The 18826-nt window shown below is 43.6% G+C and overlaps 1 protein-coding gene across 3 annotated transcripts in view; it reads right to left on the bottom strand.

The window, feature by feature from the left end:
- Nucleotides 1-13029: 13029 nt before the first annotated feature.
- Nucleotides 13030-18826, bottom strand: part of AMMECR1 (AMMECR nuclear protein 1) — a 108519-nt gene continuing 102722 nt past the window's right edge. The window contains exons 6-7 of one of the 3 annotated variants that reach the window (XR_014292559.1): nt 17303-17582; nt 13030-15434 (exon numbers count right to left, since the gene is read on the bottom strand). Coding sequence is in view for 2 of the 3 variants with exons in the window: in XM_082610677.1 (XP_082466803.1) it covers nt 17468-17582 (115 nt within the window). In the remaining variant the exon portion in view is untranslated. Of the gene's footprint in view, nt 17583-18826 lie in introns of all 3 variants that reach the window. The other 2 variants (XM_082610678.1, XM_082610677.1) reach the window with 2 other exon arrangements.

An 18826-nucleotide genomic window follows, 5' to 3' on the forward strand; every position in this document is an offset into this window, starting at 1 on the left:
CTGGTGAGCTGCAGAGCAGAGCTGAAAGGCCTACAAGTAAACGGGATGGAGCTGCAAGGGGCCAGGCAAAGGCCGGCCCTGGGGGGAGAAGCTGCCGGAAGGATGTGCGGCAAGTTGGTCCCGTGGCCTTTCTGTGTGTCTCCCGTTTCAGAAGGAGCTAAACACCCATGACCTAGGCCACGGCCCCCTGTCCCCTGGGCTTGTGTATCTGCCCCTGCTGAAGGTCTCTGCTCCAGTCTGTACCCTCTACTGCAGGCAACAGTTTCCAGTGGAGACCTGACTGCCTCACTGCCCCGGGGGCTTGTAAACATCTCCTCCCCCTCACGTCCCACAAAGACCCATCCATAGCAGACCGTTTGCTCCAGCCATATTGAACTCCACTTGTTCATGCCCTGCCATTTCCCGCTTCTTTGCCTCGTTCTTCGCGCTGTTTTCTCGGCTACCCCGCTCCCCCTGCTTGTCCGGAGGTCTCAGCTCAAGTGTCAGCTCCTGCACGCAGTCTTCCCTGAGCCCCAGTATGCATTAGGTACCCCTCCACTCGGCTCCTACTGTCCCCGGTGCTCACTCTGGGGCCCCCATTTGCCTCCTAGGAAGTCATCAGGGCGCTGTCTCCCTCTGTAGACGTTGAGCAGTTTGAGGGCAGAGAGGGGTCTGGTGCATCCTTTAGCCCCTGGCCCAGGACCTGGTCCTTGGAAGGTGTTCGGTGAATGATGCTCTTATCCCAGAGTCCTGCAAAATGGTGGGAGGCCACACAAGCTGTCGCCCATCCCCTGAGTTCTCCTGCATGGGGCCCCGTGCCTTTGATGGCCCGGGCACCTCGAGCTCCAGCCGGTGGGCCTCCATCCTCTTTCTCTGCGGGACCCTGGGTAGCTGGGATCCAGGGTGAGGAGGCGTGTTGTGAGGAAAGAGAACAGAGACAGACAGCATCTGTTCCGCCTGACCCTTCCCTAGACCTCTGGGCAGGGTGTGGGTGAGGCAGCCAACTGCTTTTCTGCATCCCTGGTAGCTGTTTATCCCCTCCAGGGTCCCCCTTCCGCTCCCCGGGGCACACAGGCAGAGTTGGTGTTTACGTGGCAAAAGCCCCACCAGCCCATGGAATGTGTCACCTACCCCTCTGAGGCGTAGGGAGCAGCTGATGGTTACAACCTGATCCCCCAGTGACTTTTCCCCTTGTCCTGGTTTGCCAAGGCCAGTGGGGGGACAGAGATCCACAGATGTCAGGCTGACAAATGCAGTGGCTTACTCAAAGGCCATGTGGTTTACTAACCTTGGCAACAAGTAAGGCCAGCCTAGTCCAAAGTCAAGGACTCTGTTACTGCCTGTACCTGCCTCTCTCCCAGTCAGCGTTCGCCTAGCATCTACACTGCATATCTGGGGTGTCTCAGCTGTGCGACGGAGGGGCTGAAGCGTCTCCCAGGAAGGCAGTAGCGAAGGCTACTCCTGTTGCTGACGGATGACCCAAAGGGCTCCGCCCTCCGCAGCTGGCTTCCTAGCTTCAGTGGGGCTCTGCCTGCATCGCGGCCGGCCGGCCGGTGGCCTCGGAGTCTCACTACACAGCAGGTCATAGCAAGGAGGGTAGATGCTTCCTTAACAAAGCTCTGATAGGCGACAGAGCCGATAGCATGGGCCGCGTCGGTTTTCTGCTTTCCAACGACCCATCCCTGGCTGTACCACTGTTCCAGCCGCTGGTGCTCCCTGGTCTCCGCCGCCGTTCCCCTCCCCCTTCCCTCTCCATCCAGGGACCAGTAAGAGGTGCTGCCTGCTGTACTGTCCCTTCAGCTGCTCCTTCCCTAGTCGCCAAGAGTCCCCAGTCTCCTTACATTTTTCGAAAGACCCTGGGCTCTCCAGTTTTTCTCCCTCTGAGATTTCTAGAGTGTTGGAGATGACAGGATGCCACTGATACAGGGGCTTGTAAATTTTCCTGCATATTAGAATCACCTGGGGCACTTTACAAAGACTCTCAATGCCCAGGCCTCACCCCAGCTCATAATTCAAAGCAAACTTCTTGTTTGATTTTGTTTTGACTTTAAGCTTCCAGGTTGGAAGTCATGTCTTTGGCCTGCCCATCTACACCAAGTGCCGTTTTCTAATGAAAATTTTAAGACATACCCAAAGGTATGAAGAATAATATCTAAGTCCAGCTTCGAGAAAAGAATGTTACCAAGGGAGTTGAAGCCCCCTTACTCCAGATTGTTCCTCAGAGCTTCAGGGAGTCTGGGGAGGTGTCTGAGGGGCCACCTCAGGATGAGGGATGGGTAGAGGCGGAGTGGGTGAGGTTCTGGCCTTTCCCCTTGCTCCACCCAAAACAACTCCAATTTTATTCCACTTTGTACACTGAGGTTCTGTAAATAGTTTCATTGGGAAAAGGGTTTAAAAGCCACTTAATTCCACACTCACTAGTCTGTCTCTACCCTCTCTGAGATAGTGGTCGTCCTGCAGTCGTTGGAAAAGCCTTGCGGTAGGACTCAGCAGACGGGGCCCGTGGTCCCAGCCCTCTGTCTGCTCTTACGTCCCAGGTGTGCTTGACAAAGTCAGACCTCTCTGAACCCTGGGGCAGTGGGAGACATCCAGTGAGATAAATGGGTGTGAGAGGGCTTTATAAACTGCGAAGTCCTATCCAATGTAAGGGGGTCCTATTTCCAGAGAGTGTGGTTAGGCTTGTTCTCAGAGCACAGGAGTTGGTCGGGGTTTTGACTACACTCACACGCTGCGCCTTCCTGTGCCCTGTGTGGTTGAGGTGTGTGGGAGAGGTGCTAACCTCAGATTTAAGGCATTTTTCTGTATTTCATTGACTCTAAGACACTTTTTAAAGAAGATTTTAGGGCTTCCCTGGTGGCGCAGTGGTTGAGTCCGCCTGCCGATGCAGGGGACACGGGTTCGTGCCCCAGTCTGGGAAGATCCCACATGCCGCAGAGCGGCTGGGCCCATGAGCCATGGCCGCTGAGCCTGCACGTCCGGAGCCTGTGCCCCGCAACGGGAGAGGCCACAACAGTGAGAGGCCCATGTACTGCAGAAAAAAAAAAGATTTTAACATCTCCAAATTTGGATAGCAAGGGTGGGAGGGAGACGCAAGAGGGAGGAGATATGGGGATATATGTATATGTATAGCTGATGCACTTTGTTCTAAAGCAGAAACTAACACACCACTGTAAAGCAATTCTACTCCAACAAAGGTGTTATAAAAAAAAAAAATCCCCAAATTTGAGAGGCACCTTACCAGTCAGTGGCATGACAATTGAATCGGCAACTTTTTTTTTTCTTTTTCAGCAGTACATAAAATAGCAGACATCTTCCAATCTGAGGTGTCTTAGAGTCACTGAAGGGCCGTCATTGTTAATTTTGATTCTTCCTCTTCTCCACGAGAGTCACCCTCCTGGTGGAGAACAGCCATTCGAAAAAACTTCTAAACTTTTAGCATGTAGTCTCCTTCTAACACTCGTCCTCTCTTTCTTCCCTGCCGGCATCTACCCAGGCCAGGCAAGCTTTCTGCTTCCTGACCAGAGGGAGCCCCCTTTGTTGGGCTGTCTCTTGGGGCAGATGTCCCGTGGGATGTGAGAGAAAGGAAGCCGAGTGCACCTGCGCAGGGAAGCCCACCGTGCCAACTGACAGGGAGGGAGCCACACAAGCCAGGCCAGCTGCCCCCAGTAGCTCTGGTTTATTTTCCAACCAGAGCCTGGCCAGAAGGCTTAGCCTGCTGCCCTGGGGAGCTCCCAGGGCTGCTCATTGCCAGAGATGAGCTGGTAGGGCTGGGGCAGGGGAAGGGAGCGCAGCCTGTCCTGAGCTCCCTGGGTTGATGTAAGCGGCTGTCTGGCCCACGCAGAGGGAGACGATGACTTCCTCACCTCGTCCAACAAGGTGGAACAAGGGTTAGGCGGTGGGCCTTTCGGGGAAAAGCAGCACCTAGGGTAGCCTAAGCCATGCACATTCACTGTGGTTGGAAATTGCCACCAACCTTCCCTCAAGTCCTGGCAGCCACTCTAATTAAGCTCGGCCCTTGTAGACTTGAGGCCAGGCTCTTCCAGAAGGGGAAGGAGTGTCTGCAGTGAGATCCAGGGATACTTGGGCACAGGAAGCAGTTTTGGGACATTCCCGTCCCGCACCGCCCCCCGAGGGAGCTTAGCAAGACATGATTAGCCCGGATTACAGCCGCCCTCATGTAACTGGGTTAAAGTGTTGGCCTACTTAGGCCCCTCCTGCAGTGGCCTCCTTCAAAGCTGATGAGGCCGATTAGGGGGCTATTTCTGAGCCCTAGTTGTGTACCCAGAAGCCTGGGGTCAGTCCTCCTGTGACAAGAAAGACAATAACTAAGGCTGGACAGCCAAGGGCAGAGTCTGCCCTGCCCGCGGGAGAGCAGTGCTGTCAGACCTCATGTGTCCTTGGAAAAGAAAGAGCCCAGGAACGTCAAGTCTAAGTCCCTGGATTTTGAACTTCAAAGACCAAGCCAACCAATTTTCGGGGAAAGACCTTGTCCTATGTTTTTGCCATCTTCAGCCCTAGAGATGGCGGATAGGCAAAACGAAGTCTTCAGTCATAGTCACTAGCCTCTACTTAGTAGGTTCTATGCATTTGAGGGAGATGATTGCTATTTAACCTGAGCCTCAGTTTGCTCGTCTATAAAATGGCAATAATAATAATAATAAATATAATAACTACTTCACAGAGCAGGTGTGAAGAGTGAATAGATAAGACACTTGGCACGGTGCCTGGCACACTGTAAGCACTACTTCCATAAATGTTAGATGCCATCATTACTACCATTTCCACCACTACTGCCACCACCATTGTCACCATCATCTTCATCTTCATTAAGACAGCAGAGTGAATGATGGAAAGCTGTCTCTGGAGCCTGAAAAACATAGTCTGAATCCTGGCTCTGCCACTTTGTAGCTAGGTGGCCTTGGGTAACTGATAACATCTTTGATCTAGAGTCTGTAAAATCGAAAATTCATAAGGCTGTTGAAAAGTGTATAACCTGGTCCTTTTTGTGCAGTAAGCACTCCATAAATATTGGCTATTATAATTGTTAAAAAGGAGTGATCAAGATCAGTGGTTACCAGGAGGAGTTGGGGGGGAGGGATGAATATGTGAAGCACAGAGGATTTTTAGGACAGTGAAACTACTCTGTATGATACTATAATGGTAGATACATTTCATTAGACATTTGTCAAAACCCATAGAATGTACAGCATCAAGAGTGAACCCTAATGTAAACTCTGGACTTTGGTATCAATGCAGGTTCGTCAGTTGCAACCAATGTACCACCCTGGTGTGGGATGCTGATAGTAGGAGAGGCTGTGTGTGTGTGAGGCGGAGGAGGTGGGGCAGGCAGTATATGGGTGGTCTCTGTACTTTCTGCTCAACTTCGCTGTGAACCTAAAACTGCTCTCAAATTATAGTCTATTTAAAAGGAAAAGAAAAAGTTGATCAAACTAGATTGTTGTAAATTTAGGATGTTAACTCTATCCCCATGGTAACCACTAAGAAAATAAAAGATACAGAAGAGGAAATGAAGAGGGAATCAACATGGTACACTAGAAAATAGTCCATCAAACACAAATGAAAGCTGTACTGGAGGAATTGAGGAAAAAAAGAGATATGACATGTAGAAAACAAATAGCACAATGGCAGGAAGAAAATTCTTCATTATCAGTAATCACTTTACATGTAAATGGGTTAAACTCACCAAATACAAGACAGATACTGGCAAAATGGATTTTAAAAAGACATGATCTAACTATATGCTACTTACAAGAGACTCAATTTAGACCCAGAGACAAATAAAATTGATAAAAGGATCAGTTCATCAAGAAGCTACAACAATTATATACATATACACACCAAACAACGGAGCTCCATAAGATATGAAGGAAACATTGACAGAATTGAAAAGAGAAACAGGCAGTTCTACAATAATAGGTGGAGACTTCTATATCCCACTTTAAATAACGGATAAAGCACTTAGACAATACATATGTAAGAAATAGAAGACTTGAACAACACTATAAACCAGTTAGACCTAAAAGACACATACAGAGTACTCTACCCAACAAGAGCAGAACACACATTCTTCTCAAGTGTACCTGGAACATTCTGCAGGATAGATCATGTTTTAGGCCATATAACAATTATCACTAAATTTTTAAAGATTGGAATGAAACAAAGTATCTTCTTTGACCAAATGGAATAAAGCTAGAAATCAAAAACAGAAGGAAAACTGTTAATATTGCAAGTATGTGGAAATCGAACAACACACTTAACCAATGGGCTAAAGAAGAAATCACTAGGGAGATTAGAAAATGCTTCGGGATCAATGAAAAGGGAAATACAATGTACCATTTAAAAACTTTTTCTGCATATATTTCTTGCAATATGCTTTTTTTTACTTTTATTTTTTATTAATTTTTATCAGAGTATAGTGGATTTACGATGTTGTGTTAGTTTCTGCTGTACAGCAAAGTGAATTAGTTATACATATCCACTGTTTCCTATATTCTGTTCCCATGTAGGTCATTACAGAGTATTGAGTAGAGTTCCCTTACAGTAGGCTCTTATTAGTTATCTATTTTATATATAGTAGTGCGTATATGTCAATCCCAATCTCCCCAACGTACCAAACCTTTGGGATACAGTGAGAGCAGTGGTCAGAGTTAAGTTTATAGCTTTAAACACCTGTATTAAAAAGGGATCTCTGAAGTCAACATCCTAACTTTACACCTTGAGGAACTAGAAAAAGGAACAAACTACACCTAAAGCCAACAGAAGGAAAGAAATAATAAAGGTTAGAGCAGAGTTAAATGAAATAGAGAATAGAAAAAAAAAATAGAATCAATGAAACCAATAGTTGGTTCTTTAAAAAGATCAACAAAATTGACAAATCTTTAGCTAGACTCATTAAGAAAAAACAGACACAACTAAAATTGGAAATGAAAGCAAGGATGTTACCACCAACCTTACAAAAATTTAAAGGATTATAAGAGAATACTATAAGCAGTTGTATGCCAACAAATTAGTCTTGATGAAATGGAAAAGTTCCTAGAAACATGGAAATTACCAAAACTGACTCAAGAAGAAATAGAAAACATGAACAGATCTAGAACAAGTAAAGAGATGATTGAATCAGTAATCAAAAACCTCCCAACTTAAAAAAAAAGAAAAAAAAAAACAGGCCTCATTGGTGAATTCTACCAAACATTTAAACCTTTAACACTAATCCTATACAAACTCTTTCAAAAAATAGAAGAGGAAGGAACACTTCCTGACACATTCTATAAGGCCGACATTACCCTGATACCAAAGCAAGGAAAGATACCACAAGAAAACCACAGACCAGTATCCTTATGAATACAGACACAAAAATCCTCAACAAAATACCAGCAAAGCAAATCCAATGACACACTGAGAGGATTATACACCATGACCAAGCGGGATTTACCCCAGGAATACAAGGGTGGTTCAACATAAGAAAATCAACCATTGGAGTACACCACCATGTAGGAAAATTAACTCAAAATAGACCAACAACCTAAATATAAGGCTAAAATTGTTAGAAGAAAACATAGGGATAAATCTTCATGACATAGGATTTGGCAATGGATTCATAGATTTGCCACCAAAAACATTAGCAACAAAATTAAAATTAATTAAATTAAAAATAGATAAATTGGACTTTATAAAAATTTTAAAAAATTTGTCCACCAAAGGGCACTATCAAGAATGTGAAAAAGACAACCTACAAAATGGGAGAAAATATTTTCAAATCATATATCTGATAAGGGCTTAATATCCTGAATACATGAAGAACTCTTAAAGTTTAAAGACAACACAATTACAAATTGGGCAAAGGACTCGAATAGACGTTTCTCCAAAGAACATATACAAATGACCAATAAGCACATGAAAAGGTGTTCAACATCACTGGTCATTAAGGAAATGCAAATCAAAACCACAATGATATACTACTTCATACCCACTAGAGTGGCTATAATCAAAAAGACAGATAATAACAGGTATTGGTGAGGATGTGGAGAAATTGGAACCTTCATACTGGTGGGAATGTAAAATGGTACAGCCACTGTGGAAAACAGTTTGACTGTTTCTCAAAAGGCTTAACGTAGAATTACCGTATGACCTGGTGATTCCATCCTTAAGTATCTACCCAAGAGAAATGAAAACATAATGTCCACACAGAAACTTAGACACACATGTTTGTAGCAGCTTTATTTGTAAGAGCCAAATGATTGAAACAGCCCAAATGTCCATCAGTGGACGAATGGATAAACAAATTGTGGTCTGTACATACAATGAGATATTATTCAGCCGTCAAAAGAAACGAAGTACTGAAACATGCAACAACTTGGATTAACCTCGAAAACATTATGCTAAGTAAAAGAAGACAGTGACAAAAGGTCACACGTTGTATGACTCCATTTATATGATATGTCCAGAATAAGCAAATTCAGAGAGAAGGTTAGAGGTTACTTAGGTGATGGCCAAAGGAGGATGGGGGATGACCTCTTAATAGAGACGGAGTGTTTTATGGAGTGATGAAAAAATTTTAAAACTAGAGAGAGCCGGTGGTTGCACAGCATTGCAAATACACTAAATACCACTGAACTGTGTGCTTTCAAGTGGTTAATTGTGTCATGTGGATTTCACCGCAATTCAAAAAAAGTCAACAAAAGGTGAAAAGAATTTCTTTTTAACTCTCAAGTGCCCTGTGCACCCTGCTCACAGGACTCACTGGGTAACCTTCCTAAGAGCAAATGTGTTGCCTGCACTTTCCCAGCCTAGGGCTGACCATTAGCAATTTCTATTTGATCTTCTCCAAGGCCACAGATTCTTCTGGAGTGGTACAAAACCAAAGGGGGGAGGAGGGGCCCAACATACCCTGCAGGAGCAGTCCCAACCTATTTGAACAACTGGATTAACCCCGTGTTCCTCTTCTCAACCCATGATTCATGAGCACCATGGACCACATAGGCTAGGCACTGAGGGGCATGGCTTCATGTACAGAGGTCACTATGGCCACCCACCACTGTCCCCCACCACAATTCTGGGAAAGGGACCTTTGCTGAGGCCTGTGCCAGCGGGGCGGCAATATCTCCATGCAGAGTTCCTGGAATTCATGTGAATGTTTAAGTAGAGAAAGTTAAGTTACTCACACTAATACTGTCCTTCAAACAAGATGGGGGTTTTCTGCTCTTTCCAATCCAAGACCCCCTTTCTACCCTGCCAGGCTGTGTATGAGTGGGGACTCTGACTGCCCCATCCAATGGTCTGGCCAGCCCCTGTCTCCTGTGCTGATGCACACAAATCCACTTACACATGTTGACACATACGCTAACGTTGGATCATTCCAGAATATGGTGGAGATGGAAATGCTAGTTTGATGAAAAGTGACGATAGCAACTCCTAGTTTCCAATCTGCCTGGTGTTCAGGCAATGACTGTGCGTCTCCGCAGCTTCCTGTCAGTTAAAATGTGATTTAAACATTCTATTGTGTACCAGTTGTGTTTCCTGTTTTATAATATCCAAATTTAATATTGCCTTCCTGCCCTTTCTATGTAGCGGGTGATTCAGAAAGTGACTCTGATTTCCCTCTCTGGGTGGGTTACCCTCACTATCTTATCTCTCCTCCTGCCTCATGAATGGGTTTTTCCATTAGTCAGCATACTATAACCCTTCTTCAGGCCTCAGGGCAGCCTCGTAGAGCAAACAGCATAGTCTCTCTCTGTGCTGGTCTCTCTCCTGGTCATGGGAAGGGCCTGATACCTTTCAGGGGGCAGATCTGTGGTAAAAAAACAAAACTTTGAGCCACCAAATGCCACTCTGCATGTACACAGACCTGTTTCTTATACGGTCATGTATTGATCATTTCTCTCCCAACCACCGTGGCATTCCTGCTAGGGAGCAAGATAGCCTCACTGTGGGAACAAATCCTCTCCTGCGCTCAAGGAACCATGACCGTGCCCGGTTTCTGGGTGGTCTCTGCTGCTAACACGTTGGAGGGCCAAAGAAATGCCATTTCCCAACAGGGCCGCTACAACTCTGCTCATTGATGCCACTCTGAGGTGGGAGCCATTTAAGGGAAACACTGTAAATCCAGCCCAGTGTCACCTGGGCCCCGGTCTGAATGACTTTTGCCAGCTAGACCAAACTTGTACGCCACTCACAACTCTTAGCTCAGAGTGAACTGTTAATTTGTCTTACAAAATGATACTATCTTTATTCTGAAACCAAGCACGGTGCCATGCCTCTGGGGGGACGGGCACTCCGTAAATATTGATGGATCACGTTGAGCCTGACATTTGGGAGGAAAAGGCCAAATGGAAAAGGAGATGAAATGATGCTTTGCCAAAGGCTCTCAAAATAACTGGGCACGTTGGGGCGGCAGCAGTGGTTTTCAGATTGTCCCGCGGGACCCGGCATTCTGTTGGAACTGATCGAAGTTTCCATAAACATTTGATTCAGAAAACGTGTGTGTTTAAATGTATAATATTTAAACACTGTAATAAAAACTGAAAAAGAAACCAAAACACCTAACCAAAACATCTAATGTGTTACATTCAGAATGGCAATTGAAGACCAGCCAGTGGGTCAGCAGGAGCCATCAAGTTGGCACATTCTGTTCAAACCTCAGGCGTGATGCTTCTCCTGCCTGAGCTTCTTGCAGGCCTCCCTTGTCAGGCCTGGTTCAGAAGGTTGTGACTGCACCGGGGTTTTATAATTTAGGCCAATATGTACTCACTTTTCATAAAACTATATTAAGATACCACCTCTTTCTCTTTGCAAATCAGGACCTTCTTGCTGCTCTACAGCCAAAACAATATAGAAATCAATGGAGCGCTGAGACTATAACTACAACTGTCATCTGTCACCCCAATTACAAATTTTTAGTCACCCAAACAGCCTCGTCATTCTCATTAACTTTATAAGTAACTGGTATGCATTCGTACTTTATAACAGTGAAATACTGTTTTTAGTCTCGTACTTGTAACTTAATGAGGTGCCAGCTAAGATTCTGATTAAAAAGCAAAGAGGTTCTTCCAGCATGGAGGGAAACTAAAGGCTAAACAAATTACCAGCCCCTTGTGACTTGGCTGCATCCTTTTAGAGTGGGAGCAGGAACTCAAGGACGCCAGGGCAGTTGTGAGCACAGAGGCACGTAATGCAGCCACCACCCAGCGCGCACTCCAGACTTAGTGCATCCTACATCTAACCTCTATCGAGCTAATGTGGTCATCCGTCATGATGGAAATCTGCAAGTGCAGGTCAGTGTTTCTTTATATAACGCGTATGCCCTCACCAGCCCTCTGGGTGGGTCCACTGAAACCATTTGAGATACATAGTCCATCTACTCGGAACATAATATATTAAGTGTCATTTTAAACATGGTTACAACCAAGTTCTTGGAATGAGGAGGTGGACTGGCTTGGGCCCTAAGGCAGTTTCTTTTCTGATTCTTGAAAAGATTTCTTCCAACAGGCTGGGGGTTCGGAACGGGATTGTACCATGCGCTAAAGGGATCAAGGAAGGCCGCTGAATATAGTAGCCAAAGCAGTATACCCAGGGCCTGCCTCAGTTTCATCCTCCCATTCAGCTATTCCTCTGGCAGGTGAAAAGCCTGGGCAGACAGATGGGAAGCCATGAGAGCTTGGTCCAAACTCACACTTGTCTCGGCTCATGTGGTCAGAGCTGCAGAAAGTGGGAAAGCCATTCTCTGAATGGCAGTCATCCACTGGGCGCTCCTGACTGGCAGCTCTGAGACCAGGTGTGGTTTCCTCACAGCAGACTTCCCCCCAGCTCACAGTGATGGTACCCCTTGGATATGACAGTATTTTCCATCAACAGAGAGGAACTGCCACAACTCACACAGTCACACTTGCCCTCTGAAGCGGTGGAGCAATTTAAAAGGTTCCCAGTGGGGCATGAAGTCTAAAGAGGAAATGCTGAAACTCTGGGGAGAATTTAGGTAGGTGGAGTGTGATTCCTGAAGTTGAAATCTGTCCAGACCCCTGAGTTAACCACTAATGCTATAAAAAGAGAATGCTGTGGGCTCATTAAATTACTTCATTCTACCTGAACCTATTAATATCATCTAAATCATTAAGAAATCCTGTGTACCATTAAACATGAATGATGAAACTGGCCCTGAGCAGATGGCTGCCTTAATGGAGCACTATTCCAAACCACAATAGTCCTGTAGAGCCGAGATGGCTGTTTTTAGCCACTGTGATTGACATTAGCACGTGTCATCAAATTCACATGGGGAGTGGGGTTTTGGGGCAACGTAACAGAAAACTGTCCTGCATATATTCATTAGAAATTAATCCTGAAATATGCATGATGAAACTGAGACAGCAAATGATTTAGAAAGAGCCAGAGGTATGTCAGCAATGTCCCTGATGACCTTTCCATAGAGGAAGAGGTAAGGCAACAGCTGATAGAGGTAGCACACCGAGAGATCCCTTGCTTGAAGCAAGCGCCCATCTGGCCCTTGGAAGGCAGTAGCACTAGTCGCCTTGCCCGATACTCAAGACATTCTCCCCAAGTTCAAGTGGTGAATAGGGTTCACCTCATACCACTCTGGAACTGGAAAACTGGAAGTACGTTTACGTGTGTGATGTGCCCAGTGTGTGTACGAGGAGTGTGGACAAGCTCCGAGTGGCCACATCTTGGGCATGTTCAGTTTCTGTCCGGTACTGAGAAAATGGCAAAGCCTTGATGGCAGAAGAAAGCCTTCCCACCTCACCAGATGATTGTGCTGGATGGCACTGCTACTGCCCCCTACCAGCTCACAAAGGGAAACACCCAGTAATACACTGATCTGGAAGAAATTTGGAGCGGGCTTAAGTATAGCCATGCCACCACTGGAATTCAAGTCTGCTGCTTGCCTCAGATCCGTGGCCAGGGTAGGGTGCCCGATAAAGGCCAGACTACTGTATCACCAGGCCAGGATTCACGGCTGGGTAGAAGAATGACACAGGTAAATCATACGGTAGGGAGCAACTGTAAGCAGATGAGGTTTCCCAAGTGCCAGTTTGGAGAGAAATCCGTATCAGTTCCTAAGTATAGTATTTCAAAGGCTTCAACTGTTTGTTAGCTTTTAGTAAGAAGTACCCGTGAGCCCCAACTCCTCTGATGAGGCCCCTTAAAGAAAGAAACCACAAATGGTAACTCAGTTTTAACATTTTATTGGGTAAATGATTTTAAAGGTAATAACAATAGTGTCAAAACTACTACAATATCTTTCCACAGCCATACCTTACAGACCCACATAAACCTTCCCATTTTTCTTTTTCTTCATTTGTAATATTTTAAAGCCATACATGTCATATAAAATGCCCATTTCCAATAGTTTCTTCAAACTATTAAGCAATTAAATGTGGAAGGAAGGAGGATCTAGTTATACTTGAAGGGGTTTCAGGTAATCTGTGATGTCTTACTGTAATCAAAAAACAGGGTACTAAGAAAGGGACGAGGAGAAGAGCTACTCCAGGTAGCTTTGCTCATTACAAGTCTCAACCACTGCATCACCAAGAATTCATTATGCTGGTGACTGATTCAAAGTAATTTTGGGGAACATATAAAACACAAAAATAACTTAGAAACTAGATCCAAATATTTCAAAAGTAATCAACTTTCATATACAAAAACAGTCAGAGGTGGTTACAAAAGTTTGTTTTCTCAGTGCGTCTATGTACCAGCGCAGTTACTGGGTCCAGAGCAAAATAAAAGGTTTATTTTCTTCTGAAACAGTAATAAAAAACAAGGAAAACATATCTTTGTATATAAAGGATCAATGCTGGTCTTAAGAATAATGTAATCAGAAACCCTTAAATCGAGAGGCACACAACGGGTTTCTGCTTTTATAAAATAAAAGGAAAGTCACCAGTTTATTTAAATGGAGGAGGTGTGAGCACCTCCTCCATTTAAATAAACTTAATTCAATTTAACTTAATTCAATTTAACATCACTAGCAAAAATCACTTAGAAACTGTACAAAAATAAAAAAGTTAACACATTTAATCCTGCAAGGTTTTTGTAAGGACTGGAAGGCAGGCTTTTGGAGCAGCATTTGGGCATGGCTGGGGGCTTCTTTGGTTTGATCTAACACACACAAGAGATGGAGCCTATTCCAGATGACAGTTTCGGATTTCCTGCACATTTGAAGACATGAACAGAGGCCAGTATACAAACTTCCGGTGTGCTGCACACTGGGGCTGTATGCTCTGGACTGAAACTCTTATAACTGCCTTAAGTGGGGCGGGGGGGCGGGTAAAGAGCAAGCCTTGCACTTCCTCCATCAATCACACCGGAGACTGGAGCGGGCAGGGCAGTAGCACATTTTCTCGTGCAGTCAGAAGGCCACTTAATGGGGGGGGAGGGGGAGGGGCAATTGTTCTTCTAGAATCTGGTACCTGGCTGACCTTTTTTAAGAACAAGAAAACCCTTCCAGAAATGGAAGCCTGTTGCTACATACCAAAGTAAAATACGTACTATTTTCCAAGAGGAAAAAAATACCCAGTTGCATCTGAAAACGGAAAACATAAATGGAACTAATTAACATTTAAAAGGGGGGCTATGTAAACTTTGTGCTACTCAAATGAAGTTCAAGTATTACTTCTGAGCTGTTTAGAGATCACTGAACTTACACAATATTCTGGTGACAAGAGTGCAATTCACATTTGTGTTTCTGCACAAATAAACCACAACTGGCTAGAACACAACCTGTGCAGTCAGAATCTTCGTCTGAGTTAAAAACACATGCTACATATTTCAACATGTTCAAAGTTAATTCAAACTACATATTTAACAGCTTTGTAATATACGACAAAGGTGAAAGGGTCTAGCATTTGTTTGAAGCACACCATTACAAGTTTGTGTAACACCCTTTACACTACAAAGTCTTTTAGTCAACAGCTACTTAGACACAAAAATGCACTGTGCATTAATTTGAACACAAAAGGAGACAAAACTATCCTTTTCCCCCAAGCCACGGTGGGAAATATTGCTGACCTCGTCCTCTGAAGCCTGCAGGATGGTTATTTCTTCAGTATAACATTATTACACTGGTAAGAAAATCTGTGTAACATCTGCATATATCAAGAATTTTTAAAAATCTGACACGATTTTAGAGTCCGCATGACCAGTCACGTGACCTGCTCAAAATTGATTAGCACCGTTAAATACATAAACACACACATATGTATGTATTGTAAGTATACACACACACGTATGGAATAGATCTTTTCTTTAAAAACAAAAAAACTTCTAACCATGAGCTCACCCAGGATGAGGAGCCTGTTGAACTGATGAGATGATAGATAAGATGGATCAATATTGGTCTATTTTGTCTCTCTTCGGTTTGCTTGTTTTATTTACTTTTTTTTTTCTTGCAGCAGACAATATCATTCAGCTTGTGCTCAGTTTCCCTATAAGGGCAAGAAAAAATTTCCATCAGGTAGCCACTTGTTTTTATACTGAAAGACTAATCTGCTCCAAAATGCTCCCAAGTAGAAATGAAAGGACTCAAAATCCCTTTCTAAAGCCCAGCAGCTAGCTTTCTCTGACTAATCTCTAGGTTCAGTGGAACTAGCTACCGAGATTCCATTTCAGGCTAACAATTGGCTTCTTGGTTAAGGCATCACGACTGAAAATGGTTATTCCAACAACAGATGCTGTGGACGAAGGAATACCAACAAACTTCTGAGAACTCTCATCAAAAACAAAAGCAGTTTGCTGTGCCATAAGGACAAGCAGAAGGAATTCAGCCAATTAATCTCACAAACTAGACAAGGGTTTTCAAATTCTGAACTAGCAGTCTGTCACTTGTCACAGCAACTACATGTATAAGCTATGCCATCTTGATATTCAGTGACATCTCATAGTTTTAGACTATATATTCTGCACCACACTTATATTCATCACTTGAAATATTTCCTGTTTGAAAAAAATTTTACACACACACACACACACACACACACACACATATATATTTACTACCATAAAATGAAGGTAATCTTTCTCCAGAATCATCTGTCATTTTTCCTGGGGATATACATACGGACCTCCTGTTGACATTAGGAAGTTCTCTGCATATGCATCATGGGAAGACTAGCCCTGCAAATGAGCTGGGCTCTAACAACTATATCGTATCTAAATGCCAACTCCGTTTTTACAGGGGTAACATAACATCTTATCGATATAGTAAATGTGTTTCTATCAAAAGTATGTAGTGCAGAAAGAGATTCAAGCAATTTTATAGTATTTCTAAAACTCCAGTATTGTCCCCATGACAAACATGTCTGAAATCACGACATGTATTAACTTTTGTTTCACTAGATTATCTTTACTGTTTCTTTAAATGGTAGCTAAAATTGTCTCTGGCCAATCATGACTTATTGAAACCTAAAGCTAACAAATTTAAATTAATATATAATAGACACATGTCTCTTTTTGGTTATTTGCTCAAAATAAATTTTTTCAGCTTAAAAAAATACTTAAGAGTAAGCAATTTGTCTAATCTGTTGTTTCACATATAGAAACAATAAAAATTTTTAAGAATATTTCTCTAAATTGCCTTTCTTCTAACCCCTCTTAATTCCACTTAATTATATTCTTCTCAAAGGCACTAAATTCTGTATCTGCTCTCTTCCTGATATTCGCTGCTCTTCAAAATAATTTCTGTAGCATATTTCAAAGGTAGCTTGTACTTTCTTAAAACAGTGTTTTAGTTTGTAAGTTGGTTCTATAAAGTGATGAGGCAGTTTTTCCTGTGATAACCAGCACAATAGGCATAAATGATTTCTCACTCTCTGTGACAAGTCCTATCATGGACCTTCGAATGTTCTACACTAGAACGAAAGTTCATCTATTCTAACCATGGGAAAAACATATACTTAAACAGTGAAGACCCACATACTAAGCTGTCATAGCAAAATGAATTTCAGACAAATTCAAGAGTAATATACAAATACCTGAATCTGATATGAATTACTCCCAAACACAGCTATCAAAAATTACCTATCTTACTGAGGAAGATGAAAGAAACACCTAAATGAAATCCTTAGAAACTGCATGATTTCTTCCATCCACAGTCAACAGAAGGAAGGAAGAGAAGAAAGAAGACAGAAAGGAAGGCAAGAAGGACAGAAAGACAAACCTGACTGAGATAGCAAAGCAAAATTCCATATAATATTGTAAGGAAAGAAAACCCCAAAATTCATATATGCTGCAAAAAAAAAAATCAATGATCTAAAATAATAAAACACGATCATCTTAATAAATGCCATTTTCCTACCCGTTACCATGATGATCTTAACTGATGATGTCGAAGCTTCACCATGGCAACGGAAACTATCATCATAAAATGGTACAGTAAAAGAGATAGCTAGACCAAGAAGGGGTAGGGTCTCCTGGTAAGAGGTCTGCAGAGAGGCCCAGTGACTGGTTGTGTGGCTCAGTGTCAGGAATAATGGTTGTATGGCGGAAGGGGATGCCCAATGCCATTTTGGAAATGATGATGCTGGCGATGAGCAAGGTATTCAGCATAGCTCAAGGTCATCTTTTCACTACGGTACCTGAAAGAAAGTTAGGGAAGAGACAAAGTTAACATCACGAAATAGGTGACATGTGAATGTCAGAGCTAGGAGGGACCCTTAGAGATAATTTTCTAGATCAGGAAACAGAGGCCTAGAGAGAAGAAGTGACTTGCCCACTGTCACACAGCTAATAAGCAGCAAAGCTGAGATCAGAACCCAGGAATCCAGAGTCTGAGTCCAGTGCTCTTTGCACTCTACTACTCCTTGTTTAAATTGTTCTAGAAATTGTATTGCCCCCTCAGCTCCGGTTTGCTAACAGGAAAGAACGGAGGAAAGCCAGCCTATTACTGTCATGTATGCATTGCATTTACTTGACTACTTTTTCTTCCGGGATCTTCCGTTGCTTCCTCTTTAACCATTCCTTTCCTTCTGTCCACACGTCTCAGGTCTTGCCATTAATGGAAAACAGTAGCAACAAAAAACTTGTCTTGATCGTGGTATCTCAATCCTCTTTCCCCCCATCTTCAGGTTTCTTTTCATTGCCACACTTCTCAGAAGAGTAACGTGTATATTCTACCTTCGATCCCTCATCTCACACCGCTCCTCGGCCCTGTGCCTCTTGGCTTCTACTGCCGCGCTTCCGCAGAAACTGCCCTTTCAGAAGCCACTGCTCCCCATCTCTCTGACTACTCATCCTACCCTCGCCTTGTAGGAGTTTCCTACATTTCTACCTTCAGTTCTTCTGCCCCTACACTCTGTCCCGGCTCAGTGAACTCTTGCCTCACAGCTTCAACTATGTCCTCTTTACAGATGATCCCAAATCACCATCTCTAGCCATGAGCTCTACACACCTACATTTTCAGTGACCTACTGGACATTTCTATACAGATAGCCTAGGAAGCACTTCAAATCCAGAATCAATACGTTAATGTAACTCTCCCCAACGTGGTCCCTCTCTTGGTGAAAGGGACTGCCTTGGTCCCTTTTATTGAGATGAAAGCCTTGACTGGCTCCTCTTCCCTACTTCCGAATGATGACTAAGTCCTTTCATTTTTCCCACAGTATGTTTTTTCCTTCCTTTCTTCCCATCCCACTGCCACAGCTCGTGTTAAGGCTCCCATTTCACCTTCTTTGGATTGCTGCCACAGATTCTTAGATAATAACAGTGTCTCCTAATTATTTTTCCTGTTTCCAATTGTAATCTTACACTTCCCCAAATCCATCTGTTCAGAACCCTTCAATGGCTACCAATTGCCTATAGCATCAGGTTTAAACTTCTTACT

Source organism: Mesoplodon mirus (genome assembly GCF_964341445.2).
Source record: "Mesoplodon mirus genome assembly, chromosome: X".
NCBI classification, from domain to species: domain Eukaryota; kingdom Metazoa; phylum Chordata; class Mammalia; order Artiodactyla; family Ziphiidae; genus Mesoplodon; species Mesoplodon mirus.